We start from the raw sequence: 18,629 nt of genomic DNA on the forward strand, positions 1-18,629 counted from the left end.
TTTTTTTTTTTTTTTTTTTTTTTTTTTTTGAGATGGAGTCTCATTCTTGCCAGGCTGGAGGGCAGCGGTACAATCTCGGCTCACTATAGCCTCCACCTCCTGGGTTCAACCAATTCTCCTGCCTCAGCCTCCCAAGTAGCTGGGATTACAGGCACGAACCACCACGCCCAGCTAATTTTTGTGTTTTTTAGTAGAGACACAGTTTTGCCTTGTTGGCCAGGCTGGTCTCAAACTCCCGACTTCAGGTCATCCGCCCACCTCAGTCTCCTGAAGTGCTGGGATTACAGGCATGTGCCACCGTGCCCAGCCTAAAGGTTTTCATAATTTTCTACATAATCATTTGTAAAAACTTCAGGAAAATATGTTGAAACTTGGAAATTCAAATCACCTGAGAAATTTTAAAACAAATACCTATGATTTTACTTATTTAAAAGAACAGCACAAAGTACAATTTACCCAGCAGTTTTATTCAAAGATATTTATAAAGAGAAAATGCTTACAAATAGAAAAGTGCAACAGCCCTAATACATAAGGACTCATGAAACAAGGAAAATGTTAGGCTCAAAATACAAATAGCCAATGGACATGAACAGACAAGGAAAAAAAGAAAATACAAAGAAATGATACTCAGAAAACAAATTTCTAATTAAGAACAACGAAAGGAGGAAAGCTTTATTCAAAGTTTCTCGTTCATCCTAGCACAAACTGAAACACTCTGTACAACCATTTCAGCAAAACAAACATGGATAATATTAATTCAATCACAAAAACTGTCATAGTAAATGCTCAAAACATGTTACCTATGTGGCAGACACCACAAATATACGATACATTACCTGCGGACCATGCCAGCATTACCTTCACAAAGTCCGTGAGACAGGTTTTTCAGATAACGAGAGGAAAAATAAGGTCAGAACGCAGGTTCGTTAACTTTCCTGGAGTCAGAAAACCCCAGTGGGTGGGGCCGGGACATTGTACTGGAGCTCTCTGTCCCAGAGTCCACATTCTCAGTCACTGAGCTATATACTTTTATCTATAGTTTAAGGGACTTTATTTATGTCAAAAGACTCAAAGCTAAGGGACAGAACAGACACCCCACACCTGGTCTGCTGCTGTTCCCAGCAGGGTGATCCTGGGTTTCAGTAACAACCTTATCTTTCTAGCCTGGCATCAATGACACCAGACAGGTCATTTTCACCCCTCCCAGGCTGCAGAGGACCAGTGATGCTTTGCCAGGCACACATGTTTATTTGTCTTAAATGCCTCCACGTATTTAAGGGGAAAAAAAAAGAAAAAACTTAAATGGTTTAACAGGCCAGTATCTTAAACTACAGGAGCCACCGGTAGAAACAACTCAGTTAGTGAGACACTTACTGTTCGAGTCTCGCTGTCCTCACGCTCCGGGTTGACTTTCACAGCAATTGTCGTTATCATACCAACCATTTCTGGGGGAGGCACTGTGTTCTCGGGGATCACTTGAGGGTTCTCAAAGTAGCGGTTCTACATAAAAATAACAAAAATATTTTTTCCTAAAGTCAAACCCAATATTCATTCCAAAGAAAAAAGCAAAAAAACACCTGACTCTTTGGTGGAAAAAAATAGAATGGTCTACATTTTTATGCTGCACCAACTCCACAGGATTTGGGCTCAGTCATTCATTTTCCAATCCCCCTTAAAGCCTAAACCAACACACCACTAGATGTTTACTCTTCCCACAGGACCATACAGATAACACAACAGGGACCAGGTTCTCCATCTTCAACAACGGAAGACCAAAGCTTGTCTAAAAGTATTTTCTACTCCTTTTTCCCTGGCTAATAAATGATTGAATATAAACCATATCACATTCCTACCACAGTGAGGTAGGAAAGAAGGCACTCCATCCCTCTTGGGAAGAAACTATGGGCTGGCAGTCCCTACTGATTAACTTTTCACTGTCTAAATAGAGATCCAAGAGTGAACAAACAAAACACAGGACTTTTTTTTTTTTCTCGAGACAGAGTCTCACTCTGTCGCCCAGGCTGGAGTGCAGTGGTACGATCTTGGCTCACTGTAACTTCCGCCTCCCAGGTTCAAGCAATTCTCCTGCCTCAGCCTCCCAAGTAGTTGGGATCACTGGCACGCACCACCATGCCTGGCTAATTTTGTATTTTAGTAGAGACTGGGTTTTCACCATGTTGGCTAGGCTGGTCTCGAACTCCCAGCATCAGGTGACCCACCCACCTGGGCCTCCCAAAGTGCTGGGACTGCAGGGGTGAGCCACTGCACCTGGCCAAAACACAGGACACTTTTAAAAGCCAGGACCTCACTGCCATCGTTCACTCTCAGTGGATTTTGGATTTCACGTTCAACAAGGCAGTTGCCTATGAAAAGCAGTGCTCAGGCTCTGACAGGAGAGCAGGCGGTGGGACGCGACAACTAAAAGTCACTAATTTTAAGTTTTATACATTCTCCCCAGACTGAAATCCTTTAAATGCCAAAGAGTCAATTTTATCCTATATCAATTTGAAAACTGTTTTTTGTTTTGTTTTGTTTTGTTTTGTTTTTTTGAGAGGGAGTCTTGTTCTGTTGCCCAGGCTGGAGTAAGTGCAGTGGCATGATCTTGGCTCCTGGCAAGCTCCGCCTCCCGAGTTCACACCATTCTCCTGCCTCAGCCTCCCAAGTAGCTGGGACTACAGGCGCCTGCCACTACACCCGGCTAATTATTTTGTATTTTTAGTAGAGATGGGGTTTCACCATGTTAGCCAAGATGGTCTCAATCTCCTGACCTCATGATCCACTTGCCTCAGCCTCCCAAAGTGCTGGGATTACAGGCATGGGTAAAAACTTTTTAAAGATTAAAAAAGAAATCTTTAGGCTGATTGCAGTGGCTCACCCCTATAATCCCAGCACTCTGGGAGGCTGAGGCAGGTGGATAACCTGAGGTCAGGAGTTCAAGACCAGCCTGACAGACATGGTGAAACCCCGTCTCTACTAAAACTACAAAATTAGCTGGGTGGAGTGCTGCACGCCTGTAATTCCAGCTACTTGGGAGGCTGAGGCAGGAGAACTGCTTGAAGTCAGAAGGTGGAAGCTGCAGTGAGCAGAGATTGTGCCCCTCTACTCCAGCCTGGGCAGAGACCCAGTCTCCCCGCATCCCCTGCCAAAAAATAAAGAATTATGATTCCCAGAAGAAGGGTCTGGAAGAAGCTGTTCTTCTGGCAAGAGTGTTTACTTCTAATAAGCGGGAAGGAGATGAGGAGATTTTCCTTTTCTACTCCACAAACCTGTATACTGTGGCACTGCTTGTAAGAGTTAATGAGATCAAAAAAAATGTTAGTAAAATTTTAAAAAAACACTGAAAATAAACACCACCTCCCCAAAAAGTCTTCAAGCCTATAAATTCAACCGTCTTTAAAATGCACAAAGTGAAAAACAAAAGCAAAATCTCCATGTCAATGGTTGCTTACAAGTAAATGAATTATGAAAAGTTTTTTTCCAAAATTGCTACAATAAAAATATATTGCCTTTATGTACAAAAAAAGTACTTACATGAAAGAGAGAAACTAAAAAAGCTATTGTTTTGAATGGCTGACTTATCAACCTAGCTTTTAACCATCACTAAACATTCCCCATTCTAAAATAGTATCCCCTCCCCAAACACTATTTCTCCAACCCAAATGTTCTAAAGACTGTTTGGAATAAGGAAGTATAAACAAATGTAACTAATTAAAACCAAAGTGAAAACATACCACTACTTTTGGAAGCTCCTTGTAAATCTGTTTCACGAAATCCAGAAAATGATGAATCTAAAAAAAGCAGATACTTTCATTACAGGAAGATATTCATAAACAGAAAATACCTATAATAAATAAGAAAAGTTGTAATTGTCTTACTACATAAGAACTCATAAGAGAGGTAAGGAAAATGGTGGGCTCAAGATACAAATAGGCAATGGATGTGAACAAACAAACAAAAAATAAGTAAATATAAAGTACTGATAAACAGAAAACAAGTTTCAGATTCAGGAAGAGCGTAGAGTTGAAAATTAAAATAAATGCCAGTCTTTGCCTTTCAAAAAACAGTAATACACATGCTTGACAGGATGGAATGAGAGACAGACTCTCATACTGTGGGACCATAAACTACTGAAACCTTTCTAGAAATCGGTTTAACACAGGAGCATTAAAACTTCAATGCTTCTGCCTTGGTAATTCTCCTACAAAGCTAGTCTATGAAATAATTTGAAACAAAGGTATTCCATAACAATCATTAAAATAAGAAGTGTGAAATACCTTCAATATCCAGAAATAAGGACACCCATAAGAAAGAATACTCTGTACCCATTAAAAAATAATTGTGGCTGGGCACATGGCTCATGCCTACAATCCTGACACTTTGGGAGGCCGAGACTAGAGGATCACTCGAGGCCAGGAGTTTTAGACCAGCCTGGGCAACATAGAGAGACCCTGTCTCTACAAAAAAAAAATTTTTTTTAATTGTATACAGAATTTTTTATGACTGTGAAAATGTTCACACTTAACATAAAGTGATCAAGCCATACGATGTTATATACAGTATTACCACAATTATGCAGAAAATACACAAACACATTAAGGTGAGAAAAAGGAAAGAAAAGGCCGGGTGTGGCAGTTCACGCCTGTAATCCCAGCACTTTGGGAGGCTGAGGTGGGCGGAACACATGAGGTCAGGAGTAACAGACCAGCCTGGCAACATGGTGAAACCCCATCTCTACTAAAAATACACACACAAAAAAAAATTAGCTGGATGTGGTGGCATGAGCCTGCAGTCCCAGCTACTCGGGGAGGCTGAGATAGGAGAATCGCTTGAATCCGGGAGGCAGAGGTTGCAGTGAGCCGAGACTGCACCACTGCCCCCCCCCCTGAGTGACAGAGGAAGCCTATCTCAAAAAAAAAAAAAAAAAGAAAAGAAAGAAAGAAAGAAAAGAAAAGGAAAGAAAATCACCAAGATATAAAATCCTGTTTTGAGATGGCAGGAATCCTATTTCATCTTTATACTTTTAATTTCTATTTTAAGTAATTTAATTCAATAAATAATTTTTAATTGTAATAAGTAATTTAATTTCTATATTAAATCATCTGTAACAGGCACTTACTTAGGTTATCATCAGAGAAGATATAATTATGGTAAATGTATACTTGCTGCTTACTGTATAGGTAGATGCCAATCTACCTATACAGTAAGCACTCTGCTAAGAACTTTAAATTTTATGCCTAATTCCTCAAATGACATTTTAAGGATGTCATTTTACAGAAAAATTTCTAAAAGGTTACAAACTTAACCAGTGTCACACAGCTACTGAATTGCAGAGGTGAGATTCAAACCCGGCTCTGGCTTCAGAGCCCACATCTTAATCCCTGTACAACATAAAATGACTTGTACATCATATGCATAAATACCAGAACAGCCCAAATAACCTGTCAGTTTGGTCATTTAATACATTTCAACTACGGAACCAATTTAGCAAAGTATTGATAAACACATTTTTTTTAAAGTCAATATTAAACTCATAAAGAAATGCCCCAAACTTAGGCTATATTTCTACACTTGAAAACAGCATGTGTTCAGTCAACTTTGAGAAAGCAAAAAAATTCACAGAAGGAACATGCTGACACACTTTATAAATGCTATCAGGATTTTAAACAACTTACTTCTTGTGTGATCGGTGGCCTGAACTGTTTGTGTAGCTCAATAATTATTCTTAGACAAATAAGAACATTTTCTTCATTTTCCGTCTAAAAAAAAGCATTTAAAGAAAGTTATACTTCTGACAACCAGCTTTAAAGACTAATTCTCTAAGCAGTTTCTGCACACACACTTTCCATCAACCAGCTTCCATTGGATTTGCTGAAAATTTACCAGCTCACAGAACACAGTTGTTCCAGACAGAAAGCTTCGTGCGCCACAAGAAGGGAATCTCACCAGCCAGCTCTGCATGAGTAACCTGCACAGGGGCTTCACTGGCCTTCATGGCAAGTGGCACCAGGAGCTAAGGACTTCCTGGCCCAAATGACACTTACCGTTGTTAGACAATATTGTGAAAAGACCAGTAAAGAATTATTGGGCAAGCACCATGGACTGGACCCTGTGCTAAGCACCTTACAAATGCTCTGTGAGGATGGGGTTCCATCTACATTTGACCTGTGAGGGAGCAAAATCTCAGGGGTTAAGCAATGTGGCTGGCATGACACAGCAACAAAGTGTCCCAGCCAAGACTGAATCCAAACTCAACTTTCCAAGGGGCCCAGAAACACGACTGAAATCTAACTGCATCAAGACTGAGAGGGCGAGGTGGCTCACGCCTGTAATCTAAGCACTTTGGGAGGCCAAAGCAGGTGGATCACGAGGTCAGGACTTCAAGACAAGCCTGACCAACATGGCGAAATCCTGTCTCTACTGAAAATACAAAAATCAGCGGGGCGTGGTGGCACGGGCCTGTAATCCCAGCTACTCGGGAGGTTGAGGCAGGAGAATCACTTGAACCCAGGAGGCGGAGGATACAGTGAGCGAAGATCACACCACTGACTCCAGACTGAGCAACACAGCGAGACTTCATCTCAAAAAAAAAAAAGGCTAAGAGAAGCAAGAAAACAATTTTGGAGGTGCCAGATAGATTCACCCTAAGGATGTCAGATACTCTTTATGAGCATCTACTAGGTGTAATGCGCTGCACTGGAGATATACACGGAAAGAACAATGCAAGTGAGCCACTCACTGGGCGTCTGTGGGCCCACACCTGGCTCACCGTCCACAACCGTTTCAAAGATACCACTACGTCTAGCCAATTCCTCAGTTAACTCGATGATTTTCAATTAAGTAAACTTTCTGAGTGGAGGAAATGGGGAAAAGGGACATTAAGAAAAGTTTTACTCCTGTGACTCGGAATTTGGGCAAAAGATAAAAACAGTTGTATAATGTTGAAATTTACCATAAAAAAAAATCAGTGAAAGTTTTACATGCGGCTATACGACAAGAATGAATTCTCAAAAGTTACCTCTAAAAAGCGAAACATCACAGACAAAACATTTTTTGTGTGAGGACGAAGATGTTCGTTGGTTGGTATTCTATGAATTATTTCAAGTACTAGCTTCCGCAGTTGCTGGCAAGAAAAAATAAATAAATGCAAGGATAAAAATACTTCTAAGCGTTCCAAATTAATTATCTTACACTCTGCAAGTGTCACACAGCTGTTTACACCCAGCACTAGCAACAAACCACCATCCTACAAGATGGACCCAATTTTTGAAACAGTCCTAGAAACTACTTAAATGTAACCCAAAGTAAGTACTGCAGATGATCATTTTTAGTATTTCTACAACTCTGTACTGACTCTTAATCGACTAAACCAATTTCTCCTCTTCCATGGCTTATCAGTCAGTCCAACAGACGGACACTGGTGTACGAACATGGAGTCCACTGAAGATAAAAGAGCAAAACACAAACTGAACATAGTTTGGGATCTCCCCTTACCATCTCGCATTAGCTTCCATAATGCTATCACCAACCACCTTGGGCCCAAGGACTAGTTACATCATGAGCTGTGCTAAGCTTCTGTGATTCTGTCTGTGGAGCTGACAACTAAAACCTCAAATACATAAGGTCTTGCACCAGTATGATATAAAAATGCTTTATTTACTAAGAAGCTGGTGTTATGGGAATGTTTTTTAAAAGTTATTTTTAAGAACTACATGCTGAAATATTTATAGAAAAAGTAGTAGGCCGGGTGCAGTGGCCTGTAATCTCAACACTTTGGGAGGCCGAGGTGGGTGGATCACCTGAGGTCAGGAGTTCGAGACCAGCCTGGCCAACATGGTCTCTACTAAAATACAAAAATTAGCCGGGCATGGTGGTGTGCGCCTGTAATCCCAGCTACTTGGGAGGCTGAGGCAGGAGAACTGTTTGAACCTGGGAGGCAGAGGTTGCAGTGAGCTGAGTTCGTGCCACTGCACTCCAGCCTGGGTGACAGAGTGAGACTTTGCCTCAAAATATATATATATATATATGTATATACACATATATACACACACACATATATACACACACACATGTGTGTGTGTGTGTATATATATATATATATATATAATGGGACTATTTCTAAATGATCAAGGCAGAGAGGTACAAACGGTGTATTGGGGGTGTGTGGATAAAACAAAATTGACCATGAGCTATAAGAACTGACATTAGGCTAGGCGCAGTGGCTCAAACCTGTAATACCAGAGTTTTGGGAGGCTGAGGAAGGAGGACCTATTGAGCTCAGGAGTTCAAGACCAGCCTGGGCAACAGAGTAAGACACCCATTCTCCACATAAAATTTTTTTAAAATTAGCCAGGCATTGTGGCGCACACCAGTAGTCCCAGCTACTGGGCAGACTGAGGTGGGAGGATCACCTGAGCCCAGGAAGTCAAGGCTGCAGTGAGCTGTGATGGCACCACTGCACTCCAGCCTGGGTGTCAGAGTGAGACTTTGTCTTTAAAAAAAAAAAAAAGAAATGACATTAATAAGATAATAAGATTGGAGTTGGGCAACAGGTATGGGAGGGGTCATTTCTTCTTCTGTATACATTTGCACTGGTCTATAACAAATAGTGTACACACATACGACATCAGTTGGCAAATGTGAATAATATAAATTGTAAGAGACGTCCCAGACAAAAATCAAACCAAGACATGTAACTGAGGAGGCAGCGGTCTTGAACAAAGTTAGCCATATGTGATAAACCCTCTTTCATTTTTAAGTGGAACCGTAAATTTTCTGAGTTAATTCGTAACCAGTCACAATCCCAAAGCACCCTTGTCTTCTCAGTGGTATTTTTTTACGTTACCTGTGCTGGTTTCTCCTGAAGAAACTGAACTTCTCCATCTTGAAGAAATGTAAGGAATCGAGGGATGATATGTTCTAGGAATGTAGAATACTGAGGAGATGACGTGACATTCTAATTGTGCAAAAATAAAAGAAGACTCCATTCAGTTATGTGTATGTATCTTCATTTCAAATTCACTCAATATAATAACTAACTGCAAAGGAATATAAAACATTTTAGCCAAAAGCAAATTTGTGCTATTGTATTATTTAGTAATAACATAATTTTAAATTAGGATGGTTGTATTTCTGAAATCCAGTTCAGGAGAACTAAATGCTAACTTTTACTATTAAAATTAGAAATATCAATGCTTTGGGAAATGCTGAACCTGGAACCCATTCTAGCTTGGCTCTGCCACAATCTAAGTATGAAACCTCTACGAAGTTATTTAGCTTCTACGTCTCCGTTTCTTGATCTGGAAAAATGAAGAGACTGAGCAAACTAACATATTAGTTAGATGTATATTCATTATGTACTAATTAGATGTATACTAATTACATTATAATCTAATCTAATCCATTATTGGTCCTAGTACTGATTTTAAAAGGAGAATAGGAAGGGCTGGGCACTGTAGCTCATGCTTGTAATCCCACCACTTTGGGAGGCCGAGGCAGGAGGATTGCTTGAGCCCAAAAGTTCAAGACCAGCCTGGGCAACACAGCAAGACTCCATCTCTACAAAAAAATTTTTTTAAAAGCTGAGAATTGTGGCACGTGCCTGTGCTGTGGTCTTAGCTACTCAGAGGGCTGAAGTAAAAGGATCACCTCAGACTGGGAGTTCAAGGCAGCAGTGAGCTATGATGGTGCCACTGCACTCCAGCCTGGGCAACAGTGTGAAATCCCATCTCTATTTAAAAAATAATAAAAAATAAAAAAAGGAGACTAGGAAATAAAACTATAAAGTGAAGATACTAGGGCAGTTTCTGGATCCCACTTAGGAAGTAAAAACTTTGGACAGTTACCTAAACTCTCTGAGGATGTCATTTCCCGCCTTCCTTACAGGACTATTGTGAAGACTGCATGAGTTAATACATGCAAAGTTTATGAAGTTTCTAACACTGCCTACGGGAAATGCTCGTAAGTGTTGTGCTGTTATTTACAGAGCACTTATGTGCCAAATACTGTGTTGTGTGCCTTTTAGTCTTTCTCATTTAGTCTGAGATGGGTATTATCTCTAAGATAGGTATTATCTCCATTTCACAGATAAGGAAAGAGAATCTAAAGGTTAAGTTTTCAAAATGGGCACACTGGCTGGTCTGTAGTCCCAGCTACTCAGGAGGCTGAAGTGGGAAGATCACTGGAGTCCAGGAATTCCAGGCCAGCCTGGGCAATATAGCAAGACCTCATATCAAAAAAAAAAAAAGGTAAAGTTTTGGAAGTGGATTCAAATCAAGTATATCTAACACCCAAATTCTTTTTCTTGTTTAATGCTTCACTTATTCATTCAACAAATATTTACTGAACTCCTATCATGTACTCAAAAGGGATAAAATAATGAAGAGAACACATAATATTCATGTCATCAGAGATGGGGGAGGCAGCAGCAGAAGTAAGACAGGTATCAAACAAAAAGACTAAGGATACAGAACCATGAAGGGGGTTGTGTCAACAACTAAGGGAACATATAACTGTGAGACATCATTTACTAAATGTAACCAAACGCGGAGGACACCTTCCTGAAGAAGTGACACTTAACACTAAAACTTGAAAGGCAAGTAGGAGTTACCCATGAAAAGGCAGAAAAGATTCTAAGAAAAGCATATGCAAAGGCACAAAATCAAGCGAAAGCACGAGTGTAAAAGGCATAAACAGAGTTCAGCATCTTGGAGAAGGAAACAGAAAAGAAAGGAGTTCAACTTTTAAGGTTTTTCTGAGACAGTCTCACTGTCGCCCAGGCTGGAGTACAGTGGTATGATCTTGGCTCATTGCAATCTCTGCCTCCAGGATCCAAGCAATTCTCCTGCCTCAGTCTCTCGAGTAGCTGGGACTAGAGGCATGCGCCACCACACCTGGCTGTTTTTTTTTTTTTTTTTTTTTTAAGTGGAGATAGGGTTTTCACCATGTTGGTCAGGCTGGTCTTGAACTCCTGATCTCAGGTATCCATCTGCCTTGGCCTCCCAAAGTGCTGGAATTACAGGCATGAGCCACCACACCTGGACTGGAGTTCAACTTTATTTATTTAATTTTTTTTTTGAGACAGTCTCACTCTGTCGCCCAGGCTCGAGTGCAGTGGTGTGATCTCGGTTCACTGCAAGCTCCGCCTCCCGGGTTCACGCCATTCTCCTGCCTCAGCCTCCTGAGTAGCTGGGACCACAGGCGCCTGCCACCACACCCCGCTAATTTTTTGTATTTTTGGTAGAGACGGGGTTTCACCGTGTTAGCCAGGATGGTCTCAATCTCCTGACCTCAGGTGATCTGCCCACCTTGGTCTCCCAAAGTGCTGGGATTTACAGGCGTGAGCCATCGCGCCCGGCCTGGAGTTCAACTTTTACTATCAGGAGTCTGACAAGCTGGTGAGAACAGACACCTGGGCGGTTAAATGTGGGGCTAAAGAGAAAGATCTGGAGTTGTCTATCATATTATGTAATTTCAGAAGAGGGGTCTGTAAAGGAAGGACAGTGAAACAGTCAAAAATCAGAAAGCAGTATGGAGCAAGGAAAGAAAACCACTGCGGGTTGTTTTGTTTTGAGACGGAGTTTCACTCTTTTCGCCAGGCTGGAGTGCAATGGCACCATCTCGGCTCACTGCCACCTCTGCCTCCCAGGTTCAAGTGATTCTCCTGCCTCAGCCTCCGGAGTAGCTGGGATTACAGAGCCCACCACCATGCCCGGCTAACACACGTAAGCACCTGTCTCCTGGGCCAACCTGGTGTAGATTTCTGGGGCCTCCACTCACACAGAACACTGTATGGGAGGCGGCCCCAGGAATGTGCAGAAACCAAACAGCTTATCTCTAAGCATTCAGTGAATGTGTCGGGCAGAAGAACTGTGTTTGGCACCTTTCATCCCTAAAGGTTAAGACTTTTGATGAAACACCCACAATCAAGGATTCAAGGAAAAGAGGGAGAAGATTCATGCTGGAATACTGAACTAACTGCCAGGTTATCAAGAAGTCAAATATATTTGCATATAAGTCCATATTAACTACTGATTACACAGCTTTCAAATATCTGCATTTCAAATTTCTCCAATAAGGCTAGGCACAGTGACTCATGCCTGTAATCCTAGCACTTTATTTAGGAGGACAAGGTGGGACTATCGCATGGGCCCAGGAGTTCAAGACCAACTGGGGCAATATAGCAAGACCATGTCTAAAAAAGAAAAGAATTTATCCAGTTAAAACAATTCACTCAAGCTGGGCATGGTGGTGCCCGCCTGTAGTCCCCACTATTCGGGAGCTGAAGCAGGAAGATCATCTGAGACCAGGAGTTCAATGTTGCGGTATGCTAGGATAGCACCTGTGAATAGGTACTATACTCCATAGCAAGACCCTGTCTCTAAAAAAAATTTTTATAATTAAAAAAAGATTCATTCAACAAGCTGCCTGGTTATTCTGCAAGTATCTCAACTCAACCACCAGCTTTTTGATCCAGATAAATTGTTCACGTGATTCCTAACCTGAAGGTTTGTCTTGAAAGATGGCCCATTTAATAATGAAGCTGTAAGACTCCTGAAATCACTGGGAGTTTTTAAAATTTCACTCACCTCATTTAAACATTTTTCTGGGGTGGTAGTAATTTAGAGAACTGCTTCTTTTTTTTTCTTTTTTTTTGAGACGGAGTCTCACTCTGTCGCCCAAGCCGGAGTGCAGTGGCACTATCTTGGCTCACTGCAAGCTCCGCCTCCCGGGTTCACGCCATTCTCCTGCCTCAGACTACAGGCGCCCGCCACTGCGCCTGGCTAATTTTTTGTATTTTGAGTAGAGACGGGGTTTCACGGTATTAGCCAGGATGGTCTCAATCTCCCAACCTCGTGATCCACCCGCCTCGGCCTCCCAAAGTGCTGGGATTACAGGCGTGAGCCACCGCGCCCGGCCAAGAACTGCTTTTTGATGGTCATTCTAGTATTTAATTCTCTGAAGAATTCAGTCATCTGAATTTCATTTAAGGTAAAAGTTGACACACAGATTGCAAAAGTCATTACTTGGAAAAGCCCTAACTATACTGCCTCGCAAATACAGATACATATATATATATGTAGATTATGTATTTATATATGTAATATTATATACATGTAATATTTTGAAACAGTGTCTCACTCTGTTGCCCAAGCTGAAGTGCAGTGGCATGATCTCTGCTCACTGCAACCTCTGCCTCCCAGGTTCAAGTGATTCTCTGCCTCAGCCTTCCGAGTAGCTGGGACTACAGGCCAGGCACGTGCCACCATGCTCGGCTAGATTTTTGTATTTGGAGACAGGGTTTCATCATGTTGGCCAGGTTGGTCTCGAACTCCTGGCCTCAAGTGATCCACCCACCTCAGCCTCCCAAAGTTCTGGGATTACAGGCGTGAGCCACCACACCCAGACTTGCCCCACTAACTTTTAGTTGTTAATCAATGCATCTGAGACCAAAAGCCAGGAAGGAGGTAACCTGATAACTGCAAATCCTAAAAAGGAGAATAAAGTCTCAGAACCTCAAAAGGGTCAGATATTTACAGATATTTAATCCAGATAGCCGTATGTCCACGCTCAGAGCCCTGACTCAAGGGCTTGTTCCTGCAGGTTCACAGACTGCCCATTTCAGCCTCTCCAACAAACCTGCCAGGACTATGGTTCTCTCAGATCAGTTCTTCCAACAAAATGCAGAATGCAGGCATATCCTCTTCTGCCTCTCACCTTTTTATAAATATACGTATTTTTTAAACAGCTTGTTGTAGCAGCTTGGGCAGAAGAGAAAGCTCTTTAGCTAGATCTCTAAATATCTCAAGGTTTTTTTCTAGCTCAGCTCAAGGCAACAAGTCCTTGAAAATATCTATTAAAAAAAAGCTAAAATACTATCCATTAGTACAGATAGTAGGGTATTTGATTTAACCCCACCAGCATGTATTTAACGTTTATTAATACAAAAAACCTTATGGAAGCTAGGGAACATTTTCTCTATTGTTCTTAGATTATTATCCTCACATTTTAAAAAAGAAACATTGGCTGGGCGCAGTGGGTTACACCTATAATACCAGCACCTTGGGAAGCCAAAGCAGGAGGTTTGCTTGAGCCCAGAGTTAGACCAGACTGGGCAATATAGTGAGATCCTGTCTCTCTCTCAAAAAAAAAAAAAAAAAAAGAAAGAAAGAAAGAAAGAAAAATTAGCCAAGCATAGTGTCTCACACCTGCAGTCCCAACTACTCAGGAGGACCACCTGAGCCCAGGAGTTCAAGGTTGCAGCAAGCTGTGATTGCACCACTGTACGGCAAGACCCTGTCTCTTAAAATTTTTTTTAATCAAATAAACAATAAAAATCGGAAACATGATCCTTTTGTAGTTTGTAAGCATGATGATTGGGGTTTGACGCTTATGTGTGAGACGTGCCTCCCTTAAATCTTGTTATGATGTCAGCACATTACCCATCTGATGTGAAAAAAATAAGTAACAAATGTGACTTTCTCATCTGTCTATGAGACTAACTGGTACCCAGGTGAACCAAACAGTTGGGCAAAATACAAGATAACTTTTTTCAGGTGTTGGATTAGGGGGCAATACCGGAGCATGACTCCCAGGAGAAGGGAAATTCACATGCTGAGCCCCATGACCACCATGGTTCTCTGCCTAGGTACGATTTTCCAACTGGAGTTCAGCAAGCTGGGTCCAAGCAGGGGTCACAGCCTGCTGAGCTGAGGAGTAAAATCCTTAGTGTTTAGGAGAGCTAAAGTGGCTGGAATCTGCAGGGCATAGCACCAGAGAAAAGCAAATCACAGAGCAGGCCTCCAGTGAAGCCAGCTGAGGACTGGACTGCACACACACAGGGTGACACTGCCTGAAGCTTACCACAGTGTACCTGCTTCAAGACTGAGAGATGCGGCCGGGCATGGTGGCTCACGTTTGTAATCTTAGCACTTTGGGAGGCCGAGATGGGCGGATCGCCTGAGGTCAGGAGTTCGTGACCAGCCTAGGCAACATGACGAAACCCCATCTCTACTAAAAATACAAAAATTAGTGGGTCGTGGTGGTGCACACCTGTGGTCCCAGCTACTCCAGAGGCTGAGGTGGGCCCAGGAAGTTGAGACTGCAGTGAGCTGTGACCACACCACTCTACTCCAGCCTGGGCGACAGAGGGAGACCCTATCTTAAAAAAAAAAAAAATTGCAAGGTGAATGAAGATACATCTAGATATCTTCATTACATGCTAGATAACATCTAGCAATGTTAGAGAATGCTGGATTTCAAGCCTAGCCGGAGTGCAAAGACCTACTTAACATCTTAATAACATCCCAGAACTCACACATCCAGCTAGACCATGTCCTAGAATATGGCCTATTCTAGACCAACGCCAACAAAGCCTAAAATCAGCCTCTGATGAGATCCAAAGGCAGAATTTGAAGGTTGAATCCCACCAAGTTAGAGACCTGGGAAAAACCTTGGGCCATCCACAGATCCTCCCCAAAGCATAAAACCAATCCTATGCAAATTCAGTGGGATCAGCTGGTAACTGAACTGCCTCCTACGACAAAACACTGACATTCTTCAGAGGGAGATAACAGGCTCTAGAGTCCCTACGATGTCTCACATATAATGTCCACTGTACAGTAAAAAAATTACTAGACGGTAGGGAACAGTGGCTCACATCTGTAATTCCAGCACTTTGGGAGGCTGAGGCAGGAGTTTGAGACCAGACTGGGCAACATGGTGAAACCTCATCTCTACAAAATATACAAAAATTGGCCAGGTATGGTAGTGCATGCCTGTAGTCCCAGCTACTCAAGAGGCTGAGGTGGGAGGCTCACCCAAGCCCAGGAGGTTGAGGTTGCTCTGAGCCGAAATGGTACCACTACACTCCAGCCTGGGTGACAGTAAGACCTTGTCTCAAAATATATAAATATATAAATTACTAGACAAGGAAACAGGATAATGAGGCCCACAGCCAATAGAAATTGACCTTCATATAGCCCAAATGTTGGCTTTAATACATGAAGACTTTAAAACAGCCCTCATACAGTAAGTGTGTTCAAAACATAAAAGAAAAATATGGTCTTAATAAATGAGGATGGGGAATCTGCAGATAAATGAAATCTATAAAGAACCAAAGGGAAATTCTAGAACTGAAAGCACAATAGCTAAAATTTTTAAAAATACAAAACATAAACTGAAATTCTAAGAAAAACCCAGCAGGCTGGAGATAACAAAAAAATTCTCAGAAGATCAACAGAAATTATCCAATCTAAAGGACAAAAAGAAAAAAGACTGAAGAAAAATGAAAAGTGTCTGAGGGACACGCAGTACGTATAAAATTGTAGGATATGTGGTCCACAAGAAAGAAAGTTCTTTCTTGATGAAGGTCACAGATGATCCAATTAGCAGAACCAGAAATGACATCCAGATCTCATTGCACAGGAATATACCATCAAATTACCTGAACACAACAAATTTACAACATAAATCTGAGTGCATCTCGGCCAGGCACAGTGGCTCATGCCTGTAATCCCAGCACTTTGGGAGGCCAAGGCAGGTGGATCACCTGAGGTCAGGAGCTCAAGGCCAGCCTGGCCAACATAGTGAAACCCCATCTCTACTAAAAATGCAAAAATCAGCCGGGCACAGTGGTGCACACCTGTAATCCCAACTACTTGGGAGGCTAAGGCAGGAGAATCACTTGAACCCGGGAGGCGGAGGTTGCAGTGAGCCAAGATCACGTCACTGCACTCCAGCCTGGACGAGTCAGACTCCACCTCAAAAGACAATAAACAAGCCAGGTGAGATGGCTCACGCCTGTAATGCCAGCACCTTGAGAGGTTGAGGCAGGTAGATCACCTGTGGTCAGGAGTTCAAGGCCAGCCTGACCAACATGGCGAAACCCCGTCTCTACTAAAAATACAAATAGTACCCGGGCGTGGTGGCAGGCACTATAATCTCAGCTACTCTTGAGGCTGAGTCAGGAGAATCGCTTGAACCTGGAAGGCAGAGGTTGCAGTGAGCCAAGATCACGCCACTGCACCCCACCCTGGGCGACAAGAGCGAAACTCCATCTCAAACAAACACCAAAAAAAAAAGAAACTAAACACAAGAATAATTTGAGTACATCCCAACAGGCACGGTAGCCTATAAGAGCTATCATATTTTAAAATGAAAAAATGTTGTTAAAACAACCAAAACAAAACTTACAACCCTCAACACGGTGTGGGGTTCGCTATCATTAGTGTGAAGATGGAAAACACTGTGTACAAAGTTTCAAATGTCAGTTTCGAAATATAATAAATTACTTGAACAAAGACAACGATCTTTGAGTTGCTAGTAAAAAGACTGACAAAGCAGGAACAGGAAAGTGCATGACAGTATTTACCTCAAAAAGAAAAATACAAAATATAATGCTCATACCTCAAAATTTTCACTAACTTCTTGCATCATTTTCAACTTCGTTTCATCAGCTGTGAATGACAATACAAGCATCAGGTAATTGAAATTATGTTAAGGAAATTATGTTAATGCAAAACTTGGATTCAGTAATTTAAGAGAAGCAATCAGATCTTATCAGTTTGACTGTCATGGCCTAATAGAAGGCACATAGCTAGTTCCCTATAACCAGTCGCACACATTTGTACTCCCAGACATACACGTGCATGCACTGACAAGCATATACATACACACAAACATACACACATGTGCCTCTTTGGGGCTCCAGCCAGTATTACTCATCACTTTGCTTCTCTACAAGGTAGAGAAAAGGAAAACGAGAATAAAAGTTAATGTTACAATTAATCTTAAAGTGCACAACATTGGAGCTGAGATGGATGTGTCATATTTATGCATTTCTTTCTTTCTTTTTGAGAGAGAATCTCACTCTGTCACCCAGGCTGGAGGGCAGTGGCGTGATCTCGGCTCACTGCAACCTCTGCCTCCTGGGTTCAAGTGATTCTCCTGCCTCAGCCTCCCAAGTAGCTGGGACTACAGGCGTGAGCCACCACGCCCGGCTAATTTTTGTACTTTAGTAGAGACAGGTTTCACCACATTGGCCAGGCTAGTCTCAAATTCCTGACATCAGGTGATCCACCTGCCTCGGCCTCCCAAAGTGTTGGGATTATAGATGTAAGCCACCACATCTGGCCTTGTTTATGCATTTCTTAATGACAAAAAGGATCAACTCACGTGTATTCACATCTGTGAGAGCTGCCACGAACTGAAGGTACTTTTCATCAAAGTGGTCTGGTCAACCACCGTGGCCCCCTGTGTTGCAACAAATGCCATTTTTCTTTTAGGCTGGTTTGCTTCTCAAGAGAAAAGTATCAGGTCCATGAGTTCAACCAGCCTGTGAAAAGAGGCATAGAGTTAGTCAACTTACGGAGGGCACAGGATCACAATCTCTGTGAAAATCTTACCTAAATGCCTATATAATCGATATGCTTTCATCTTAATCCAGAATCTAACACTATTCCTTCTAGTTTTTTGAATATGAAGTTTACCCATTTTGTCTATTAATTTTGAAACATGATTTTTCTACGCAGATACTTTTCTTTCCTATGGTATTTCCTCTTTCTCTGAGTCAGTGGTTGGCAAACGTTTTCTGTAAAGAGCCATATAGTAGATATTTTAATCTTTGTGGCCAC

General features: G+C 41.9%; 1 protein-coding gene across 1 annotated transcript in view; it reads right to left on the bottom strand.

Annotated features, from left to right (window-relative positions):
- Positions 1-18,270, bottom strand: part of TRRAP (transformation/transcription domain associated protein) — a 136,828-nt gene extending 118,558 nt beyond the window's left edge. The window contains 8 exon segments of the mRNA XM_017864450.1: positions 1,375-1,500; positions 3,732-3,788; positions 5,673-5,756; positions 7,016-7,120; positions 8,843-8,953; positions 17,404-17,453; positions 18,172-18,216; positions 18,219-18,270. Coding sequence (XP_017719939.1) covers positions 1,375-1,500; positions 3,732-3,788; positions 5,673-5,756; positions 7,016-7,120; positions 8,843-8,953; positions 17,404-17,453; positions 18,172-18,216; positions 18,219-18,270 — 630 coding nt within the window.
- Between the last annotated feature and the right edge of the window lie 359 nt (positions 18,271-18,629).

This window comes from Rhinopithecus bieti, unplaced genomic scaffold (genome assembly GCF_001698545.2).
Source record: "Rhinopithecus bieti isolate Rb0 unplaced genomic scaffold, ASM169854v2 scaffold_2723, whole genome shotgun sequence".
Lineage (NCBI taxonomy): Eukaryota > Metazoa > Chordata > Mammalia > Primates > Cercopithecidae > Rhinopithecus > Rhinopithecus bieti.